General features: G+C 40.8%; 1 protein-coding gene across 3 annotated transcripts in view; it reads right to left on the bottom strand.

Annotated features, from left to right (window-relative positions):
* Positions 1-8,098: 8,098 nt before the first annotated feature.
* HIVEP2 (HIVEP zinc finger 2) overlaps positions 8,099-19,912 on the bottom strand; it is a 195,064-nt gene continuing 183,250 nt past the window's right edge. For all 3 annotated transcript variants that reach the window (XM_089530265.1, XM_089530264.1, XM_089530266.1), the window contains 3 exons: positions 17,769-17,870; positions 15,537-16,438; positions 8,099-10,633 (listed from right to left, as the gene is read on the bottom strand). In XM_089530265.1, the coding sequence (XP_089386391.1) occupies positions 9,824-10,633; positions 15,537-16,438; positions 17,769-17,870 (1,814 nt within the window). In that variant the 3' untranslated portion in view covers positions 8,099-9,823. The remainder of the gene's footprint in view (positions 10,634-15,536; positions 16,439-17,768; positions 17,871-19,912) is intronic.

Below are 19,912 nucleotides of genomic sequence, written 5' to 3'. Positions count from 1 at the left end.
GAAGAAAGATGTTGTTTTTTACTGGTATGTTTTTAAATTTCAGGTGTTTTGTTTGAGTTTGTTTGTGGCATTAAAAAAATGTAGATCAGCACTGAGACAAGATCAACAAATTAAACGTTTATTTGAAAATCTCCCTACACCTATATAAACTTGCCTGGGGTTCATTGTGAAGACCCATCCAATTGGATTCAAAAGACAAGAGTCTTTTCTGTGGTGTCCCAATCATGATGAGCTATTTTTTGCTGTCCTTCCAAAAACGATGGTAATCAGATAAGCCACTTTATTATTATTATTATTATTATTATTATTATTAAACTTTATTTCTAAAGTCGGTAAAATTAAAAAGTATATAAAAGCCTGCCCAAGGCGTACATTCTAAGATAACAATAAAAGAGGAATAGATAAAATTACCATATAGAAAAGAAAAAACAAATTAAAAACATCAAATATAAAACAAATCACATCACATCAAATATTATCAGACAGCCAGGTGACAATCACAAATTCCCTGAGAACGCTTCCCTAAACAATATGGTTTTCAGCTCAGCCTTAAAGCTGGTTAGGGAAGTGATGAGCCGTGCATGCAGAGGAAGAAGGTTCCAGGAATGAGGGGCAGCAAGAGAGAAGGGACGGATCCGGGATGGGGCAGAGGAGATCCTGGGTTGAGAGAGGAGACTTTGGCTACCAGAGCGGAGAGTGCGAGTAGGGATGTAGGGAGAGAGAAGATCGGTTAAATAAAGAGGGGCCAGCCCATGCAGGGCTTTAAAGGTGAGTAGCAAAAGTTTGTACCTGATGTGGAAAGGAAAAGGGAGCCATTGAAGGGAGAACAACAGAGGGGAGACATGATCATAACGGCGAGCGAGTGAAATAATGCGTGCAGCTGAATGCTGAACAGAGATTAATGGGTGGAGATGAGAGAGGGGAAGCCCTGCCAAGAGGAGGTTACAGTAGTCTAGTTGTGAGACCACTAGGGCATGGACCAGTGTCTTTGCGGTAGAAGCTGAGAGATATGGACGGATTTTGGCAATATTATAGAGAAAAAATCTGCAGACTTTGGCTGTAGTCTGGATCTGAGGGATAAATGACAAAGAGGAGTCAAAGATGAAACCGAGACTGCGGGCTTCCTGGACCGGCTGGAAAGAAAGGAAGAAAAAACATGTCAAAACAGGGAATGACAAAGACATGTGTGAATGTTCTGTTGAGAAGAAATGTGTCTCTTTGCAAGGATGGTGTTGTTGGTCACCTTGTGTGCAGTATTGAGGGCACTGGGCATTGGCCTCTGTGACACCAGTCTATGGATGGATGCCTCATTTTTCTGAATACAGTGAGCAGGATGCACCGGTTGCAGATCTGCTGAGGGAATCATTGTCCATACTTGGTAGCTAACTCGTGATCTGTGTTACATGTCATGTGTGTATGAGGAAACAGTTTCTGGGAGAACATTAAGCCCAACCAGTTTTGAAGCAAATGCATCTGAAGCTTTGCAAAGGGGGGCATGAAAGTTATGTAAGCCATTAGTCCCAAAAGCATTTGTATTTCCTTGGCTCAAATCTGTCTCGTGTCCAGAAGCTTCAGTGCATGCTAGAAGAGCTTGGAAACCCTGTCCAGAGGCAGGAACACATGTGCCTCTCTTCATGCCAGGATGGACCTAAAAAGTGTTACTTTTTTATTTGTCCAGGTTGATGCATGTCTTATGCATGACAGGAGCAGCGGAGTGGTGTTGATATCTCGATGCAATTCATGCAGTGACTCTGACAAGAATAACAAATTATATATGTAAAGATGATTGTGATCTCCCCTATGTCAAAGCCAGGCTGCCACCACCCCTATGCATCTGGTTAATATCCTCACAGTAGTCACAAGCCTGAATGAGAGGACTCAGAAGTGATAGTACTTGGTCTCAAGAGCAAACCAAAGGAAATAAAGATATAAACTGCTGAATCGCTATATAAAGTGTCTCAGAGATGAGTTGTGGTAAACCACTGACACCTTTGCAGCAAGAAGATGACTAAGAGTGAAATCACCATACAAAATTTCCTAGGATTGGTGTACACATTTAGTTTGTGAAGATCTAAGCATGGGTGCCGCTCCCCATTTTTCTTCATCACAGTAAAGTACCATGAAAAGAACCTGTTGAGACCTTAGAACTGACTCTATGGTGGCCTTGCTGACCAGAGCTGATATCACTGCCAGTAAGGACAGAAATGGGACAGTGATGATTAAGCATCCCGTGGGTGGGAAAGTTTTACATTACACTGCATATCCACAATTCACAGTGTTTACCACCCACAAAACAGATGTAATCTCTTGCCAGGCATATTGATGAAAAAGTTTAAAAGATGAATGATATTTCACAGAGCAATAAGCTTTCTTAGATAGTGAAGAAGCCTGAGATTTGGATTGTCTCCTAGGTGAAGATTTAGGAAGTCATAGCATGAATGATTGTCAATAGGCAGACTTCTTGAATTTAGATGTGGAAGAAGACGACTTGATTTGGATTGTATATTTTGGGCTGTTGAATTCATCTTTTGCATATGTTCCAGATTATCATCCACAGAAGCGTGGGATACACCCAGCTCATTAAATCAGAGGTCTTTTACTGAGGCCTTTGCATCTGACATAAGGCTAGAAGAACAGAACCAGAAGTGGTGTCACATATCTGCCCCCAATGACTTGGCTACACAATCAGCAGCATGATGGGATGTTTTGATTTCCCCCTGAATGATATCCCCCCTGAATGAAGGAGCTGGGATGACTTCTTATCCACTTCAAGAAGTTGATCAGGAAATAGTGCTACCTTGTCCCAAAGGTACTATTGGTTAGTATCCATACACGCTTTATCAGTAGAGATGTGAAAGGATAGAGAAGTTGTAGAGTAGGCTTTCCTTACCATGACATCCAGTTTTCAGAATAAGGCTTTAAGGCATGAAGCTCAATGCTAATGCAGTTATGGAGTAAAATCTCAGCAGTACAGACGCTTATGAATGAAATGGGCTTCCCCAAAGCACAAAAGGCAATGTGAGGGATTTTCTGGCCATATTTGAGGGTATTTTGCTTTTGTTTCTTTGAAAGGGCTCAAAATTCAAGGGCAGGTAAGAAGAAGAGTATGTCAAAATGGGAAAGGAGACAATGGAATGAAATAAGAAAAAATAAAGAAGAAAAGCCAAAGGTCAAATGGAGAGAAAAGGAAGAAAAACTCTCAACAATAGTTCACTCTGAAGAGTACATTCCCAGTGATGCTGTCAATGTGGCAGACAAAAAGGAACTGGGGCAATTAGGTGGAAAGAAGCCATAAATATGTGCAGTAGAAGGGATGGTACCACCAAAAGGACATGGCAGCTCTGGAAGATTCCAAGAAAGTGACCATGCAGATACAGACTGACACATTTGTGAATGTGTCACATAGATCATGAAAAAGAAGTTTCACTTCAAAAATGCTCTTGAATTGTTCAAGATCAGAAAGAATGTATTCTCATACAGGAGCTGAGATGTCCACGCTCCAGAAGTTAGGAAACAAGTAGTTGGCCTTCATGTTCCAGAGCTTGCAAGTGCTACTTTTTGAACTGGACATGCTGGCTGGAGCAGTAGAGCCTTGGAACTATACCATAACTGTAACTAGTTGCGTTTAAAAAAGAAACTGGCTTTGCAAACTCAAGCGCGTTACAGATGCCTGTAGGTGCTCCTTTCCCCACCGGATTGGGGCCTCAGCTACCAGAACGGCAGCCTCTGGGGCCCCGATCCGCCGCTTTCCAGGCCACAGGGAAGCAGCAAAAGGCCGCTTCCCTGCGGCCTGGAAAGGGGTGTCCATGGGGCTTCATGTCCCAAGGACACCCAACGGCGGCAGGGACAAGCAGAAAGGGGCCACTCAGCCCCTTTCTGCCTTGTGTCGCTGGTGCAGCCATCCAAAGGCTGCGCCAGCGCCGCAAATCCCAGAAGGAGCTCTGTTTCGGAGCTCCTTCTGGCACCGCGGAAAGGGCGCTCTGTGCGACCTGGCGCGGCGCCAGTACATCACAACCGTGCCGCCTCATTTGGAAGCAGCGCAGTGGTGACGTAGCAATGGCGGCCCCCTGTAATGGCTAATCTCTCTTCTGTGGCAGGCGCTTGGGACTTCTATTATCCCACCCCACTTTCCGCCAATTCCTGTAACAAACCCCCTTTAATATATGGCGGGTTCACAGTATTATTCAATATAGTAGCGTGGATAAACAGATATGGCCGACACGTCTTTAAGGTGAAACAAAACCATATGAACTTTATTGAACAAGTTGTTTAACAGATATGACTTGAACTTAGTTCAGGCGCGTTCCTTTTAGTTACAAATGTATTCTTCCCCTCATTACTATGTTTCTTTCTTCCCCTCTATCCTCTTTATCTATCCTAGGACTTCTCTGTCCCTCTCTGGGTAATTCTTTTAATATCCCAGCCACTAAGGCTGCTCTATATCTCAACCAAACTAGTAACTCAAACCCCTCTGTCTGGGTCTGGTTACATAGAGTCTCTCCTTTCTAGACTCTTTAACTTCTGTCCCTCTCTGGACATATTCCTATCAACTCTCTTCCCCAACCTCTCCTCCAGCCTTTTCCCCTCTGGGTTCTAACCCCCTCTAACTGCCTCATAACCGCCAACATTCCAACTGCCCATCCCCAACGGATGCCCGGAATGTTCACAAATCCCAGCCCTCATTTCATTGGCTGGCCCTCAGCTGCCTCCTGATTGGTCAGCTGGGTGTGCTCTCCGTTACACCCCTGTGTGGAATGGGCGCCGCCATTTTGTATGGACTCGATCCATACTAGGGTTAGGGGCATCCGGAAGGGACACCCCTTTCTAACCCTAATACGGACCCAGTCCGTACTATACGCCCGTGCGGAACAGGCCTCAGATTCCAATATATTTTGAGTGTTTGCCCCCTGGTGGCACAGTGGTTAAATGCCTGTACTGCAGCCACTCACTCAAAACCATATGGTTGCAAGTTGAATACCAGTGAAAGGGCTCAAGCTTGACTCAGGCTTGCATCCTTCTGAGGTCGCTAAAATGAGTACTCAGATTGTTGAGGGCTATTAGCTTACAGTTGTAAACCACTTAGACACTGCTTAGGCTGTATGAAGCGGTATATAAATGAAGCTGTTTGTTTGTTTTTCATTGTTATGAAATCAGTGTTATGTTTTTATCTCATAATAGTTTGATTATTCTTAAAAATTACTCTTTTTTTTTTTTTGAATAAGTGGCTTGAGCTCTTTCCTGAACTAAATGGGATAAGAAAACAATTAATTAATTTTTAAAAATAGACTTACGTTAGTAGATCCCTCTAAGCTTGACCAAGGTCCATGGGTGATGTGTAAACAAGATTTGACTTATGGAGAAGAATGGAGAAAGTGATGGGAAATGGAGACATGGAAATCTGTTGCTGCACTGCGGATGTTCTACTTCCTAAAATTATTATTCTCTTCTGTTCACAGCAGAACACATGAATTTACTGAATTATTATGATCAGGTCATTGATAGCCACAGTATTTTGTACCACTAGTTACATGGTTCTCAGAGAGCTTGTGATGTGAAAATGAATAATCACTGTATGTCATAGATACCAGCTGAACAAGAGATCAATTATTCTTCCTAAAGTATACTTGGTCTCAGTAATACTGTGAGACTGAATACATTTTTAAGAGGCAGGCCCAGAGCATATAATCAATAGCAACAGAAATCTCCATTGGTGAGGGTCAAAAGAAAAGTATGAGGAAAGGTTAGAAGTGGCAAATGTCTGGAATCCAGTTAGAGTGCAATAAAATTAGGATGCTATGGACTACAACTGCCAGAATCCCTGACAGCATGACTATTTCCAATTCAGGGAGCTGTAATCCAATAAAAAGTAATCTTTGTGAGCTCTGGAAGTAGCAGGAAAGGCATAATCTTTAAGAGGCACAGTATTGAGAAATGTAACTTCCCATGGGATTTTCTTAACCTTTTTGGTGATTGATGGCCTTGAGCCTTCTTCAGTATTTCCTGGAACTGAATCATGCTGGAAGCTCCATTCACTGTTTCCTCTCTTCTTCTCTTTAGTTCACTTTTGTCAACTAGGGAGGGAGGGAAGACTTTGGGGTCTTGAGGTGGGGAGGCAGGGAACAAAAAGGTTAAAAAAATTATAGTGTTATTAAAAATTGAATGCAAAGTAATATGCACTATTAATAACAAACTGTACCAAAGAGGCTAAAATGTCTGGGTGTCTGAAGCTGTATTGATGGGGACTTTGTATTATGATGGAATTTGAAATGGAGAGGAACCCTTTGCTTATAAAGACATTTCAGGCAGTATTTAGCAATAGCAATAGCAGTAACATGCTTATATAGTGCTGAGTTCACTGATAGAAAAAAACATGTCAGAAGAGAGAATGAAGAAGACACTTAGCTTATCAGTGAACTCAGCACTAAGCAGTTTACAGTTTGTAAGCTAAATGTTCCCAACAAGCTAGATACTCATTTTACTGAGCTATGAAAGGATGGAAGGCTGAGTCAACCATGGAGCCTTGCCTGGCATCAAACTTACATCCTTGAGGCAGCACTACCGGCATTTAAGCACTGTGCCACCAGGGTCCCCTGGTATTTCTGCAACACTTCTCATTTATGCTTGTTAAAATCTTGATTTAGCCATGCTGGATGGTACCACAAATAACACAGTGGTGTTTGCGGTTGGGATTCTTTTGGTTAGGGTAGGTGCTGAGATGTCTAATGGAAACAGCGTAATGTATTTAACCATAGATATTTCCACCTACACACAGAACATCATTGAGTGATACAGGCAGGGTCTCTCTTATCTGGAATTCAAAATCAGAAATCTTCCAAAATTCAAAATTGCCCAGATGAGTGGTTGAAATAGTGACTCTTTTGTGAAAACAAACTTTGCTTCATGCAAAATAAAATATATTCAACATATTGTGTATAAAACTTTCTTCAGGCTATGTATATATGAAAGACATATGAATTTCAAGTTTAGGCTTGGGTCCCATCTCCAAGACATTGCATTATATATATGTATATGTAAAGTGCTGTGTAAATGTATGGTGCTATATAAATAAAGTATAATAATAATAATAATAATAATAATAATAATAATAATAATATACAAAAATCCCAAAATCCGAAAAAAAACCCAAATCCAAAAACTTTCTGGTCCCAAGCATTTCGGATAAGGGAGACTGAACAGGTATAATGGAGTATACCACATTTCTCTGATAAGCAAAAAGAATATTAGAAAGGGCTATAAATCTGTACATCTGTCTTCTTCTTCATTTGGAAGACTGACAATGAATGTTTTACTTATGGGTGTCTTTGAGATAAGGCAAGAGCAAGATCAGATCTCCCAACAGGTATATGAAGTATATTTGTTTACCAAAAATTTACATATTTTTAAAAATAGAATTAAGGCCTTCTTTTTATAGCAATGGAATTCTAATCCAATATATCCACCTTTCAGTTGCCAATAAAGTTTTTAAAAAGACTACAGATTCCTTGTGAAGTGCTTCAGCAATAGGAACCTATTTTTATCATAGAAACTGGTCTTGCTATACTCAGATCAGTGCCAATTATCTCCTCCACAGCCTATAATGAGATAAAGTCCCATACATTAAGGATTTAATTATGCCGGATTATAGTTCAGAACCATGTGTGGATTGGTTGCTGCAGATTGTCATTTGAGGATTGGTTACTATGTTTACAAATGACAAGTTATAGCAGACTCGTTTCATTGAAAGATATTAAGTCAGGAGGCAACTTTAGTTATGGAATGTGCTCAGGAAATGATTTAAGGTAGTTTTTCATACTCAGAATAACTCTGCAATGGATATAAAAATATTCCATCAAAATCCTGTTACATGCAAGTACTTATCCATACATTTTTCCAATATAATTTCAGATTGTGCACCATGGTGCAACATGCATTCAATCTTCTTGCTTCTTTTTTCAATTTAAAAGAAAACCACAGTGCATTCTATGAGGGTTACTCTTGAGTAAAATATGCATGATTGCACCCTAAAAGAGCTGGGGGAAATTTTAAAAAAACCACATGAAAACTACACACTAGATATATAATGTAACTGTATATTTATTTCTTTTTTTTAAAGAACACTCCTTAAATGTATTGCAATTCAATTATACAAACGTGTTTTCACAGAATTATAATCCACTAAATAGCACAGAAAATAATTCAGATTTTTTGTTGACTTGGGTGTCTGTGTGTATACTTGGGGGGCATCAATCATACCATCACACATATAAGTAAAAGTTCCTCCCAGTTTTCTCCCAAGATAATTGAATACTATAAATGCCCTTAATCTTGAAGGATATAATTATTTTGCCCAAATGGCCTTTTCTCTTTGATAGACATGAAGATATGATCATTTTTCTTCCAGCAAGGAAATTTCCCCAAATGTTTCTCTGGTGTCTTGGAGTCTTGAGATGGTTGTGAGCAAGTATTTCATTTTGCATATATCCATCCCATAACCCACCCTAACACCCCTGCAATGGAGATAACTTGGCAATATAACTAAGCTCCTTGTTATAATTTAGTGTGGAGACCCTCCATAGTACTTCCATGGCTCTGTTTCTAGCCTGCAGTGCCCAGCACTGACTACTAAGTTACGGACCAGCCGATCACCAAGATCTATACAGTCAAACATGCTTTCTCACCTCAGGTTAAAGCTCAATTCCTTGACGCTCAAGGCCAAGGGATCCAGAGTTTCACTCCTCCCCCTTTCTAAAAAGACACTTAGATAATGATATGTGTGACCTATTGCCTGATCCTGTTTCCATTCAAGTCAAGTTCATGGTGCCCAGTGACTTTACTTGAAACAGAATGAGGCCACTAAGCGTCCAAACATCTACATGAAATTGCACCAGTTCGTATATATTTACATGGGGTGGAATGTTTTCCCATATTTTTAAAGGAGTATATAGAGCAACATGTTCACATAAGACCAAATACTTTTAATATATTTATAACTGTTTTATAAAGCTTTGAAAAAACTCACAATAGCACATGGTTTTACTTTAATGCTTTACGGTACTATCTTTTTAAAATCACAATCAGCACTTTAAGTTATAGTCGATCCAGCAAACAAGAGACAAAAAAATTACAAGAGTTAAGAACGGACTGATACATCCTTTTATCTTTTTTTTTAAACTAACGCATAAGTGCAGAATAAGATAAGATACTCTAGTTTAAATATCTTGTTTACAATATACATTTTGTTCTAATAATGCAACAGTAAATCCCATGCTTCACATAGAAAAGCAATCCGCAACATTTAAGAAAAAATGTACAATTTATGAAACAAAGTAAATAAATATTAGTATTACAGAATCAGAGCTGTACATAAAAGCTGTTCAGTTTTAATCATATAAAAATATTTTAGTGCAACCTCACATATATATTGATGCTTTTTTTGTTTTTTGCTTTACATCATTTAGGTCAAAGTGTCCTCAAAAGGAAAGAAATTACATTTATTACAAAGCAGATACACAAATTCTAAAATATGTACAAATTACTGCTAAAAAATGCTTATAAGAATATAAGCAAAAGTAAAGAAAAGGCACAAACACCTGTACAGGTTAAAAGTACCAGACCCAATAAGAATTTTGAAATTTCATTTTGGTCAGGCTCATGATGACTCGTAGTTTTACTCAATTCTTTTGATATAACAAAAGTATATATAATAGCAAACTACTGTAACTTAGAACTGGCATGCTATAAGGTTCAATACTTCCTTCTATCACTAAGGGGGATAAAGGGATTGGGAGTAAACACATGTATTAAAGTCTTCACACATTTCAGATCACTGTGGTTTGCTTTTTTCCAAGGGTGGGTCTACTCTTTCCTGTGTGCTTGATGGGGAATCTTTCCTACTGGGGTAGCCTATCTGTCTGGCATCCACAGTGCTTTTGCTGTAAAAGGTGGAATGAGATAATGCAGTCTGTGATGTACCAAAAAGGTCCTTTTCGCCACTGTGCAAGTCAGGGTTGGTGGCTGAGGCACAGATCTGGCCTGGCTCAGAGCCACTAAAGTGTTTCATGCTAAAATGTGCACTTTCTGAGGGCTTCGGAGGAGGTTCCAAATCCCTCTGTTCTGTCCCATGTAGACTTTCCTCTGTGGCAATTCGGAGAGAGGCTATGGCTTTTGTACAAGTCTGTATGTTTTCTTCCTGCTCCCTCTCAACAACGCCTTCCTCTGAAGTGCTCTTTTTCATCAACGGCAATTGAGAAGATGATGCACTGCACTGAACCATTGTGTGCAGAGTTTGAGGGCAGGTACGTTTCTCGTGGTGCTTAGAAATGACACATGACTCAGTAGTCATGGTTTCAGAAGCTGCCCTTTTCTTCTCACCAGAGCCCTCTTTTGGGAGGGGCAAGACAGAGGCAGGATGTAAACCAGATAGGGCTCCAGGTATTGAAGGGACCATTTGGATGCCACCAATGGGCATCATGGGGATGGGTGCACGAAGCTGCTGCTGAGAGTGTAAGGGAAGGTGACTAAAGACATAATCCGTAGGAGTTTCAGGAAACAAGTTAGATCCATGATGCTCCAGGACTCCTTTTTCCCCAGGCATACTGAAATAAGGTCCCTGGAACAATCCTGGTCTTGAACTCTGCAGACAGAGAAAGAAAAGGAAACATAAGCACCCCATGTACAGTAAAGATACTGGCCTTTTGGGGGTCTATGAGAACACATGTAAACTATGTTTGTCATCTGTATTAATTAACAAAACACAGACACACAGCACACATTTCTAACACCTGAATCTAGAGATGAAATATGATGCTACTTACTAGGCAAAAATATTTTGAAAAGAGAAATGGGCCTGATAAGTTTCTGCCTGTAATGTTTGCAAAGAAACAAAAAAGATAATTAAGTCCATAAAGTCAAGCTACAAGATGGTGTAATAGTTTGTACACATGTACAGTCCTCAAAATATTTTAAGGAATTTTCTAACAATGTGTGGAAATCATAAGAAAAAAAAGAGGAGCCCAAACGGGAATTTTCAATAAATTAAAACTTTCCAGCAGTAACGTATGATGTTAAATTTGCCTACAAGTGAACAGCAAACTGCATATGATATCTGAAAATTTAACAATGGGAAAGAAATTGATTTTGCCAACAGTACTCCAAGCATCACTCAACAGTATCGACCAAAAAAGTAGGACATGTTTGGGATGAGTATCTACAACTATGCAACTGTTACATAACTTCAGTCTTAGATATCTGTAGGCAAGTGGGCTAACAGATATGATTCCAGATGGCAGCTTTAAAAAAGTATGGAAACCACACTGTCGTGAAATAATATGGTTCTATTAATTCCTGAACAGAAAAGCCCCTTGGACAGTTTTGGTAAATGCTAACACAATCATCAGTATCAACATTTTCAGAGATAGTCTCTTTGGTCTGCATTTAATCCAACAGTAGTGGAAAGGCTGGAGTGGGGCTATCACAGTGCAACAGTGAGTCCTGAGAGGAGGATTGGGGTGTTGTGGAGGGAGGGAGGGAATAATAATAGTTATTATTATTATTATTATTATTATTTGTATACCGCCTCTTCTTGTATTGGATCAAGGCGGGTAACAACAAACATAAGATAAAAATAGAACACAACAAACCACAAGTAAAAACATAGCAAAACATATAAAATGTAATTCCCTATCTCCCTCCCACCTTAAAATAGCATTAAAATACCAACTTCTGCAACAGTCAAAAATACATTTGCAAGTGTAAGGTGGACTTACACTTGCATATGTCACTAGCAGGATACCAGCTATGGTATGATATTTTTTTCTCTACTGTATGACTTAAAAATTCTGCCAGATCTTTGGAGATCTAAGATACTCTCCTACAAGGGAGATAACATTGTGCCTTATGCTTTTGCAACTCTGCCATAAAATATAAATTTTGATGATGTGCCACACCATTGAAAATCTGTATACTGAACTATGTAAACCTTTAAAGAAACCTTAAACTTTCTCTTCTGGGAGTTCAGGCTGATCTGAGCAGAGAGGAGCTGTTGGACATATATAACTGGGAATTGCAAAAGCCCTGAAGATACCTTCCAGGTTTCTCCATTAAAAAACCTCCTATCAACTAAGTCAGAGGCATATATGGTTGTGAGGTGGAGAACATCCAGTCACCCAGATGTTGTTAGATATAAGCAGTCCTACTAAGCAACCCAACACTATCTAGAAACCTGTGTCCCCCATTCCCTAGGTTAATGTAGGTCTTTCTCTCCCCTTTGTTTCATCTCAAGATGGACTATGGAACACTCACCTTAGACATCACCTGCAGCTGACTGTGTCAAGCTGCAGTTCTCAAATGCATAGTGATTCTGAGCAAAGAAGAATCTGAGAGACTAAGCAAGCATCTGTGACTACAGTAACTTGCCCTACATCAGTCAGGCTGGATGATTTAGAGCAGGAGTGGAGGACTAGGTGGGAGAGATGGCATCCCTCCAGGTATCCCTGGGCAATGTCAGGTGATGTTCCTCACGGGACAAATGGTGGATTGGGGGAAGCCACCTTGACTTAAGCACTGTCTGTTGGAACATTCCTGTTGCTGGCTTTACTGTGCATGAAGCAGGGGGGGGGGAGGTGGCTTGGGCACTGGAATGCTCCTTCTTGTCACTAGTTAGCTTGGGTTGTCTTTGCCCACAGTATACCTTATCCCTTCGGCAAGGAAGTTAGGCAAACCATGTTGGTTCCCTGTGATTATTGCCAATAGAGGCTCACCATCACTATTATGTGCTGGCCTTTCTGTGAGAATGGTGGTGGGACCTCCAGTACAGGAGAAAGATTTAGAAACCTCAGAGGCCAGATGAGGCCCAGCACCTACAGACTCTCCCCTCCTCTCGTGATTTAGGATAATGATCCTGAAATTACATCTCAAGTATTCCTTCATCAAACGTTTAGGTAATAAGATATCCGACAGTGCAGACTGTATCCTTCTTACAGCCATTTCCTACAAATTAATTAATATTTCGGGTTTTCATCCTGTATTGGAGGAACAAATTCCCAAACTGGAGTTACACACTCAGTTATGGAGGGCTAGTCCAAAAACAGGAGAAGGACCCTCTCTCCATACCAACTGCCATCAGGAAAGAAAAACTGCTGGACTTTTTCCCTACTGCCATTCCCTTCTCCTTTTGTTTCATGTCTCATTTTAGACTGTAAGCCTGAGGGCAGGGAACTGTGTAATTAAAGATTTGTAAGTTGCTCTGGCAGAAGAGTGGGATATAAAAACTCTGAATGAATGGGCTGTTCTGCTGGTGTTTCCAGCCCTCTCCTGCCAGTGATCTGTGGTGTAATGAGGAATTGTCACAGGAATCCCACTCCTGATTGTCACAACCCAGCTCACTGGCAAGAATGGTTTGTTAATACAATCCTTCTGCACTTCATCATCAGCAAAGCAGACCTCCATTATTTAAAGTATTTACTGGCTTCAAGGTAGGTTTGGAGGATCAGGCCAGGTGATGATAGTTACACATTCATAACACCACCAGTGATATAGAATGGCTTGAATTATTTTTATTTGCTTTCTTAAAAGTCATTTACAAAGGCTAAGTTTGTAATCAAGGTCAAAGACAGAAGTAAATTACATCTATATGGAGAAAAATGTTGCTAGATCTGCAGGAACATATGTACCTTCTGTGTCAAGAGAAACACATATCTTTCATTTAGTTAGTTACTTAGTTAGTTTCCATTTATCAATTTCTGTAATGTTAGGGGGAGGGGAACCCAGCTGAGGCCAGAATACTTTGGTAAATTAGACACTATATACTCTTTCCTTTATGTGGCAATAAAATGATGGTTGATCTTTTCCCTTTCCCCTCTTCTTCTCTCTATGATAAAGGTGATAAGATTTATGCCTGTAGGAGTGCTCAAATGCACCAAGATCCTAATTCCAATGTCTGAAAATTGCTATTTTATATATCCAGGTTCAATTCTTTCCATCCACAGGGAGGGATGCTAACTGAAGAGAACAAAATAGATGGATGATAGAAGGGTTTTTGTTTTAGTATGAGTCAGTACTAAAAAAAAGATGCTCAGATTTCCTTCCTGGCTTGCAAGGGTGTTCTAGTTCTCACAAACAGGAGGTGGGTTGTTTTCTAGATCGCACCACTTCCAGCTGAAGATAGGGTCTCACCTGACTGATTGCTCCTTCATTACAAAAAAATCTGCATGCAAAAACCAGCACACTGAGAAAAAGGCTGACAATAAGCCAAGTATCTATGAGCAAGGAATTTAAATAGATATACATGGAGAGTTTGAGAGAAGAATACATTTTGTGTCAAGGAGAATACTGCCATGTGAACCCACAGCTATTGTATGAAATGCTTTCCAGAATTTTGCTACCTTATCTGCCATTTGTGAAAATTAATTTATATCAACTAAATTCTAGCTAGAGGCAGCAGCTGGGCGGCTACCACTGAGCAACAGATACAAAGACTGAACACTATGCAGCCAGGAACAGTGCTCACAACTCAGGTAACTATATCCCTAAAGGATGTGCCTGTAATCATGTTATTTGAGTACAGCTCCCAGCATTCCTCAACTTTGGATGCTGGCTATGACTACTAGAACTGGCATTCCAACAACCTCTGTATGACCACTTGATTCTCCACCCTTGCCATTCCAGATTTCATGTTTGCTCATGAATCGATGTAGCTCCCTCCCCCTCATAGATTTACATTACCACCTTCCATTAGAATAATAGAATCATAGAGTTGGAAGAGACTGCAAGGGTTATCCAGTTCAACCCCTTGCCATGCAGGAAATCTAAATCAAAGTATCCCCGACAGATGGCCATCCAAAGACCTCTAAGGAAGGAGACTCCACTACACTCTGAGGGAGTTTGTACCACTGTCGAACAGCCTTTACTGTCAGGAAGTTCTTCCTAATGTTGAGGTGGAATCTCTTTTCCTGTGTCTCACAGTGTAAGTCAGACGTGTTAGTGCAAGTTAGACGGAAAAGGAATCATTTATTTAAACATGTCTAATTCCAATTCAGCCAATTCAGCCACCTCAGTCACCAGTATTGCATTAATGCAAATACAATGCTGTAATTTGAATTTTTCCTTCTCTCCACTGTGGTTTCTTCTGATTTCCTAAAATCCCTCCTGAGTGTCAGGAGGCCCCAAGAAAAGTTGTGGTACAGGATGCTGTAATGCAAATGCAGAATGAAAAAAATGGGCCAAGACTGATTACAAATGGCCTGAGATAATTTGTCCACTGACTCTCTCTAGACCTGAGTTCATTTCTCAGCTGTTAGTCAGGCCCTGAGAAACTGGTTTCAGTTTATTTCAGGACTTAAGAATAAACTAAAAATTTCCAAGCAAGACTAATAAAGTTACAAAATTACTGTGGCTGAAGAGACATTTTAAAACATCTGTATCTTTGGTCACAAAAGCTCACTGTTATTGTCAACAGAGTAGGACTGTCAAATCAACAAAACATCACCAGATAAATGCAGCACAATTTTTATGAGGGTCAACATATCTATTCTACTTACCGACTGTCCCAAAGGAACCGACTCAGACAGTAAATACTGGCCCATGGGCAATGCTGGGTTATGGTACAAGCCTCTTCGAGGTGATGCTGCTCTAACTGAAGCCATATACCTTCTCTCTCTTCGTGGAGATAGGTCTCTTCGAGATGATGTGTCTTTTCCAGGTGACATTGGTCTCCTTGGTGACAGATGGCGCCTTGGAGATGCATCTCTCCGTGGTGATAACTCTCTTCTCAGCACAGCTTCCTTCCTCGGTGAAAGATGTCTGATGGGGGAAATTTCTCTTCTTGGTGATAAATGCCTTCTAGGTGACAAATCTCCTTTGGGCAACAAATACCTCTTTGGTGAATTATCTCTATAGGGAGAAGAATCATACCCAGGTGAGGACTGTCGGCTAGAAGATGAAAAGTCTCTCGGAGAAGAACTGGACTCCAAAGAAACCATGTAGTCTTCATCCATACAGCTAGGGATGTCAAGTCTATCTTTATCAGGTTCTGAATCTGTACTTTTGTTCTGGAAAAACCTCTGATAGTCTGTCATCTGTGAGTCTTCACAAGAGTCACTTGGAGTTAGGAGCTGAGTGACCTGAATGCTAGGTAAAGTTACCAAGTAACTTATCAAAGAGGAATGCCCTACTGAACTGTCAGGAGAAGCCCCATAGGATGCTGTAGCAGTATTGACAGATAAAGAGGAGAATCTAGGGGGCTGAGGACTAGTGCTCCGTGATCTTGTTTTGGGTGTTGAATCTCCAGGAGTGTCATCAAAATCATCTTCATCATCATCATCTTCGTCATTGTCCTCTCCATCCTCGCCATCTGATTCCTCAGCATCAGAGAACTGGTGATCAGTGGATGTGCCAGTCATGTTGCTCTTCTCAACTTCATGGTGTGTGTCTTCCATATTTTCTGAAACAAATGTGACAAGTGAGCAGACAATATGAAGGAAATCTACTTTTCAATTTGATCACATAGCTCTCCAATGTGCAAAGCTGGCAAATGTATCAACAGTTCTCACTGTGGAAAAACAAGCATTTGGGTGATACCTGCGTAACCTAAATGCAAATCCAGCTCAGAAAATGCTGTCTCTGACACTGAGTGCATAACCCCCACCATTGATGTGAATGGGTTTCTGAAACATTTGCAGGAGGGGGTGGGCACAGATTAGAACTGCAATCACATGGTAGCTGATTGTGGATTGGGAAAAAACCCAGCACTTACAGGGTCCTAAAAGACATTGATTGCAATACTATACACACTTACCCAGAAGTGTATATTAGTAATTTTAATGGGACTGTCTTCTGAACTGACACAAGTTTAAACTGTTAGTCAATCTGAACACTTAACGGTTAAACGCATCAACTAGACAAATGCTTTGTAATCATGAGGCCAAAATTAAGACACACATACAACAAATCACATGACACCAAGAAATCTGGTGCTAGGATTCTCAGATGCCTGAAGGATATATCAAACTAGATATACTAGAAACCAGATACCTCAATTTTTCAGCATAGTTATTTCGGAACATGCACTGTGGTATCTCCAGGTATATGAGACCTAGACAACTCTTTCAGCATGGTACAGTGAAGAAGCCAGTGGAGGTTTGATAGCCTCAAAGAAGTACAGTGTGCCCGCATCATACATGGGCGCACCTTACGCAGCTTCCAGCATATGCTAGAAGCTGCGCTGAAAGTAGCGCCAGAAAAAATAATAGTGCACGCATCCGTGGCGCAGGCACAAGGCCTATTATCTTTAATGGGGCTTGAGCATCCACGGAATTTCCCTTACGCAAGGGGATCTGGAATGGATCCCCTGCGTAAGGGATGGGACCACTGTATATTGTGTATTTTGATTGGCCAATATATCACTGGTGGGGTTTTGCTTGAATTTACTAAATAGCCAACACAGCTACCCCTGCATGTTTCATGGTACAAAATGTTTTTCACACAATTTGGGAGTGTGCTTGTGTGTCAAGTCACTAAGAATATTGTGTACATTAGGACCACTCAGGCAGGAGATATTTTCTGTTCTCCCAGTAAAAAAAAAAAAAAAAAAACCTGCACTCCGTAAGCTTCACACAAACATGTCAAAAGATTATTTTCAATGCTTGGTGTTGACATGAATAAACTTTTTAAAAATTCTTAACATATCCTCTCTTGTCAGCAAGTGATAAAGTGTGATGAGTCATTTGCATACTGCGAAGGCCTCTGCAAATAAAAAAAGCATAGTGGCATACCTGCTTCTTCCGTTTCAGTATCATCTACAGATGTCATTGATACCCCCAGCTCTAGGCATTTTTTCATGTGTGCTTTAGATTTCATATGTTTTGTCAGATTTCCTGTGAAAAAGCACAAATATGACACTTACTACATGGCATCAGTATAAAAATCTTGCTGGCTCCATGTGGAGTCTTTGTTCTTCCCTCTTCCTTCTAAACCAGAGAACATGTCAACTGGACAGACTGACTGATAGACAGGACAGTGTAATTCAATTTAAATGCCGTTATAGCAAGACTAATATCATACAACTGCATGTGTATTCTTATGTTTGTTTCCTTTCACAGCCTCATTCTGATACTCAGGACTGTTGAGCCTGTAGATTTTATTTATTTTTGCTATGCCACTTACCTGCATTTGCACCTGCATTATTTTTTATATCATCATCATCATCATCATCTGTAATGACTATCACCACCACTATCACCATCTGTGAATGTCTACTTGAAAAAGGACCACTGTTTCAATTATCTGCATCAAGTGTCACAGTGTCTAAGGACTGTTACAGACTGCCAAAATAAAGCTGCTTCGGGTCTCTTTGGAGGCATGCTATTTAAATGATGCATGGGTCCTAAGAGTCCGGAGGTCGCGCCAAAGCCACACTCCATTCCTAAGTACTGGAGTGCAGCTTTGGTGCAGCTTCTGGATTCTTAGGGTGCATGCATCATTTAAACAGCATACCTCCAAAGAGACCCGAAGCAGCTTTATTTTGGCAGTCTGTAACAGGCCTAAGGCTGTCACTGAGCCAGCAGGATATGGATAGTGATATCATATGGATTATGGTACCAAAGATAAAGGTAAAGGTAAAGGTAGTCCCTTGACATGAATATCTAGATGTAACCAACTGTAAGGGGTAGTGCTCAACTCTGTTTCTAAGCTGAAGAGCCAGCGTTGTCCAAAAACTGCTCTAGTGGTCATGTGGCCAGCATGACTGCACCAAATGCTGTTACCTTCCCACCAAAGTGGTACCTATTTAACTACTTGCATTTGCATGCTTTCAAACTGCTAAGTTGTCAGAAGCTGGGATTAGTGAGGGGAGCTCACCCCATCGTGCGGCACTTGGGCCTCAAACTGCCAACCTGCCAATCAACAGAGCATCTTAACCACTTGAGCCATTGCATCCAAACAAAGGTAGTAAACATCAATCCATGAGTGATCTTGCAACACATTTGGTTGCCATCTATAATCCCAGGAAATGCAATCCAGGAGGCCTAGGATATTGCAAACTGCTGTCTTTGTGGCAGATAAAGACAGCTGTTGTCAGAGGCCTCCCTGGCATGATGGTGCAGACTCCTGGTGCCATCACTCTTCCATTGTCAGTGCTACAGCAACTGTGCACAGCAATTGAATGGGGAAAGGGGAAACATCTGTGAGATAGAATCAGGTAAGCTTAGGATCCACAGGATCTAAAGACCTCCCATTCCTGTGACAGATGCCCAAGATGGCTCAGAAACGATGCCAGCTCTGTAGCTAAAATAGTTTATGCCTTCCACCTCCAACTCAATTTGGGAGGGAGGGTATTTTTCTTCAAGGGTTGCACTGATGAAAAGGCCAAAAAAGTCTCTCCATCACCACCATCACCCCCACCCCCACCCCCACACACACCACACACATTTTCTGGCCTGATCTGGGAAGGAACAGGAACACTGATTTCCCCCCTCAGCAACCACAGAGGGATGCTCAACCCATCTTCTAGCTAGAAATATAGGCTGGAATCATGTTAGGAAATTACAAAGAAACAGAAAGAGCCTTCTCCTCAGTTCCTGCTGCTTAAGAAAAAAATGTCTGCCTTATAATCCAAGAGGAAAACTGATGAACAACGTGTCACTGAAAGACCCAAAAGTATACAGAGGGTCACACTCCTCTTTTCAACCTATAGATTGATGTCCTTCATTAGAACCAGTAATGAAGTCTGTCTCTGTTAACTTAGGGGCAAAACAGATGGTCCCAAAGGAGAGGCTTCTAGTCATCTGTTTAATCACCAGATCAGGCCTGCATCAACCTCATGCCATGGCCCTGATTTGGCATTTTCCCAGCTCAAAGCCACTCCTTTTTGAGCTGGGTAAAAAACTGTTTTTGGAGTGGTGGTGGCTTTTCGGCGTTT

This window comes from Sceloporus occidentalis, unplaced genomic scaffold (assembly GCF_023333645.1).
Source record: "Sceloporus occidentalis isolate IW3139 unplaced genomic scaffold, rSceOcc1.0.p SCAF_6, whole genome shotgun sequence".
Lineage (NCBI taxonomy): Eukaryota > Metazoa > Chordata > Lepidosauria > Squamata > Phrynosomatidae > Sceloporus > Sceloporus occidentalis.
The sequence above is the reverse complement of the archived record's forward strand: the minus strand, read 5'-3'. Positions and strand labels throughout refer to the sequence as shown.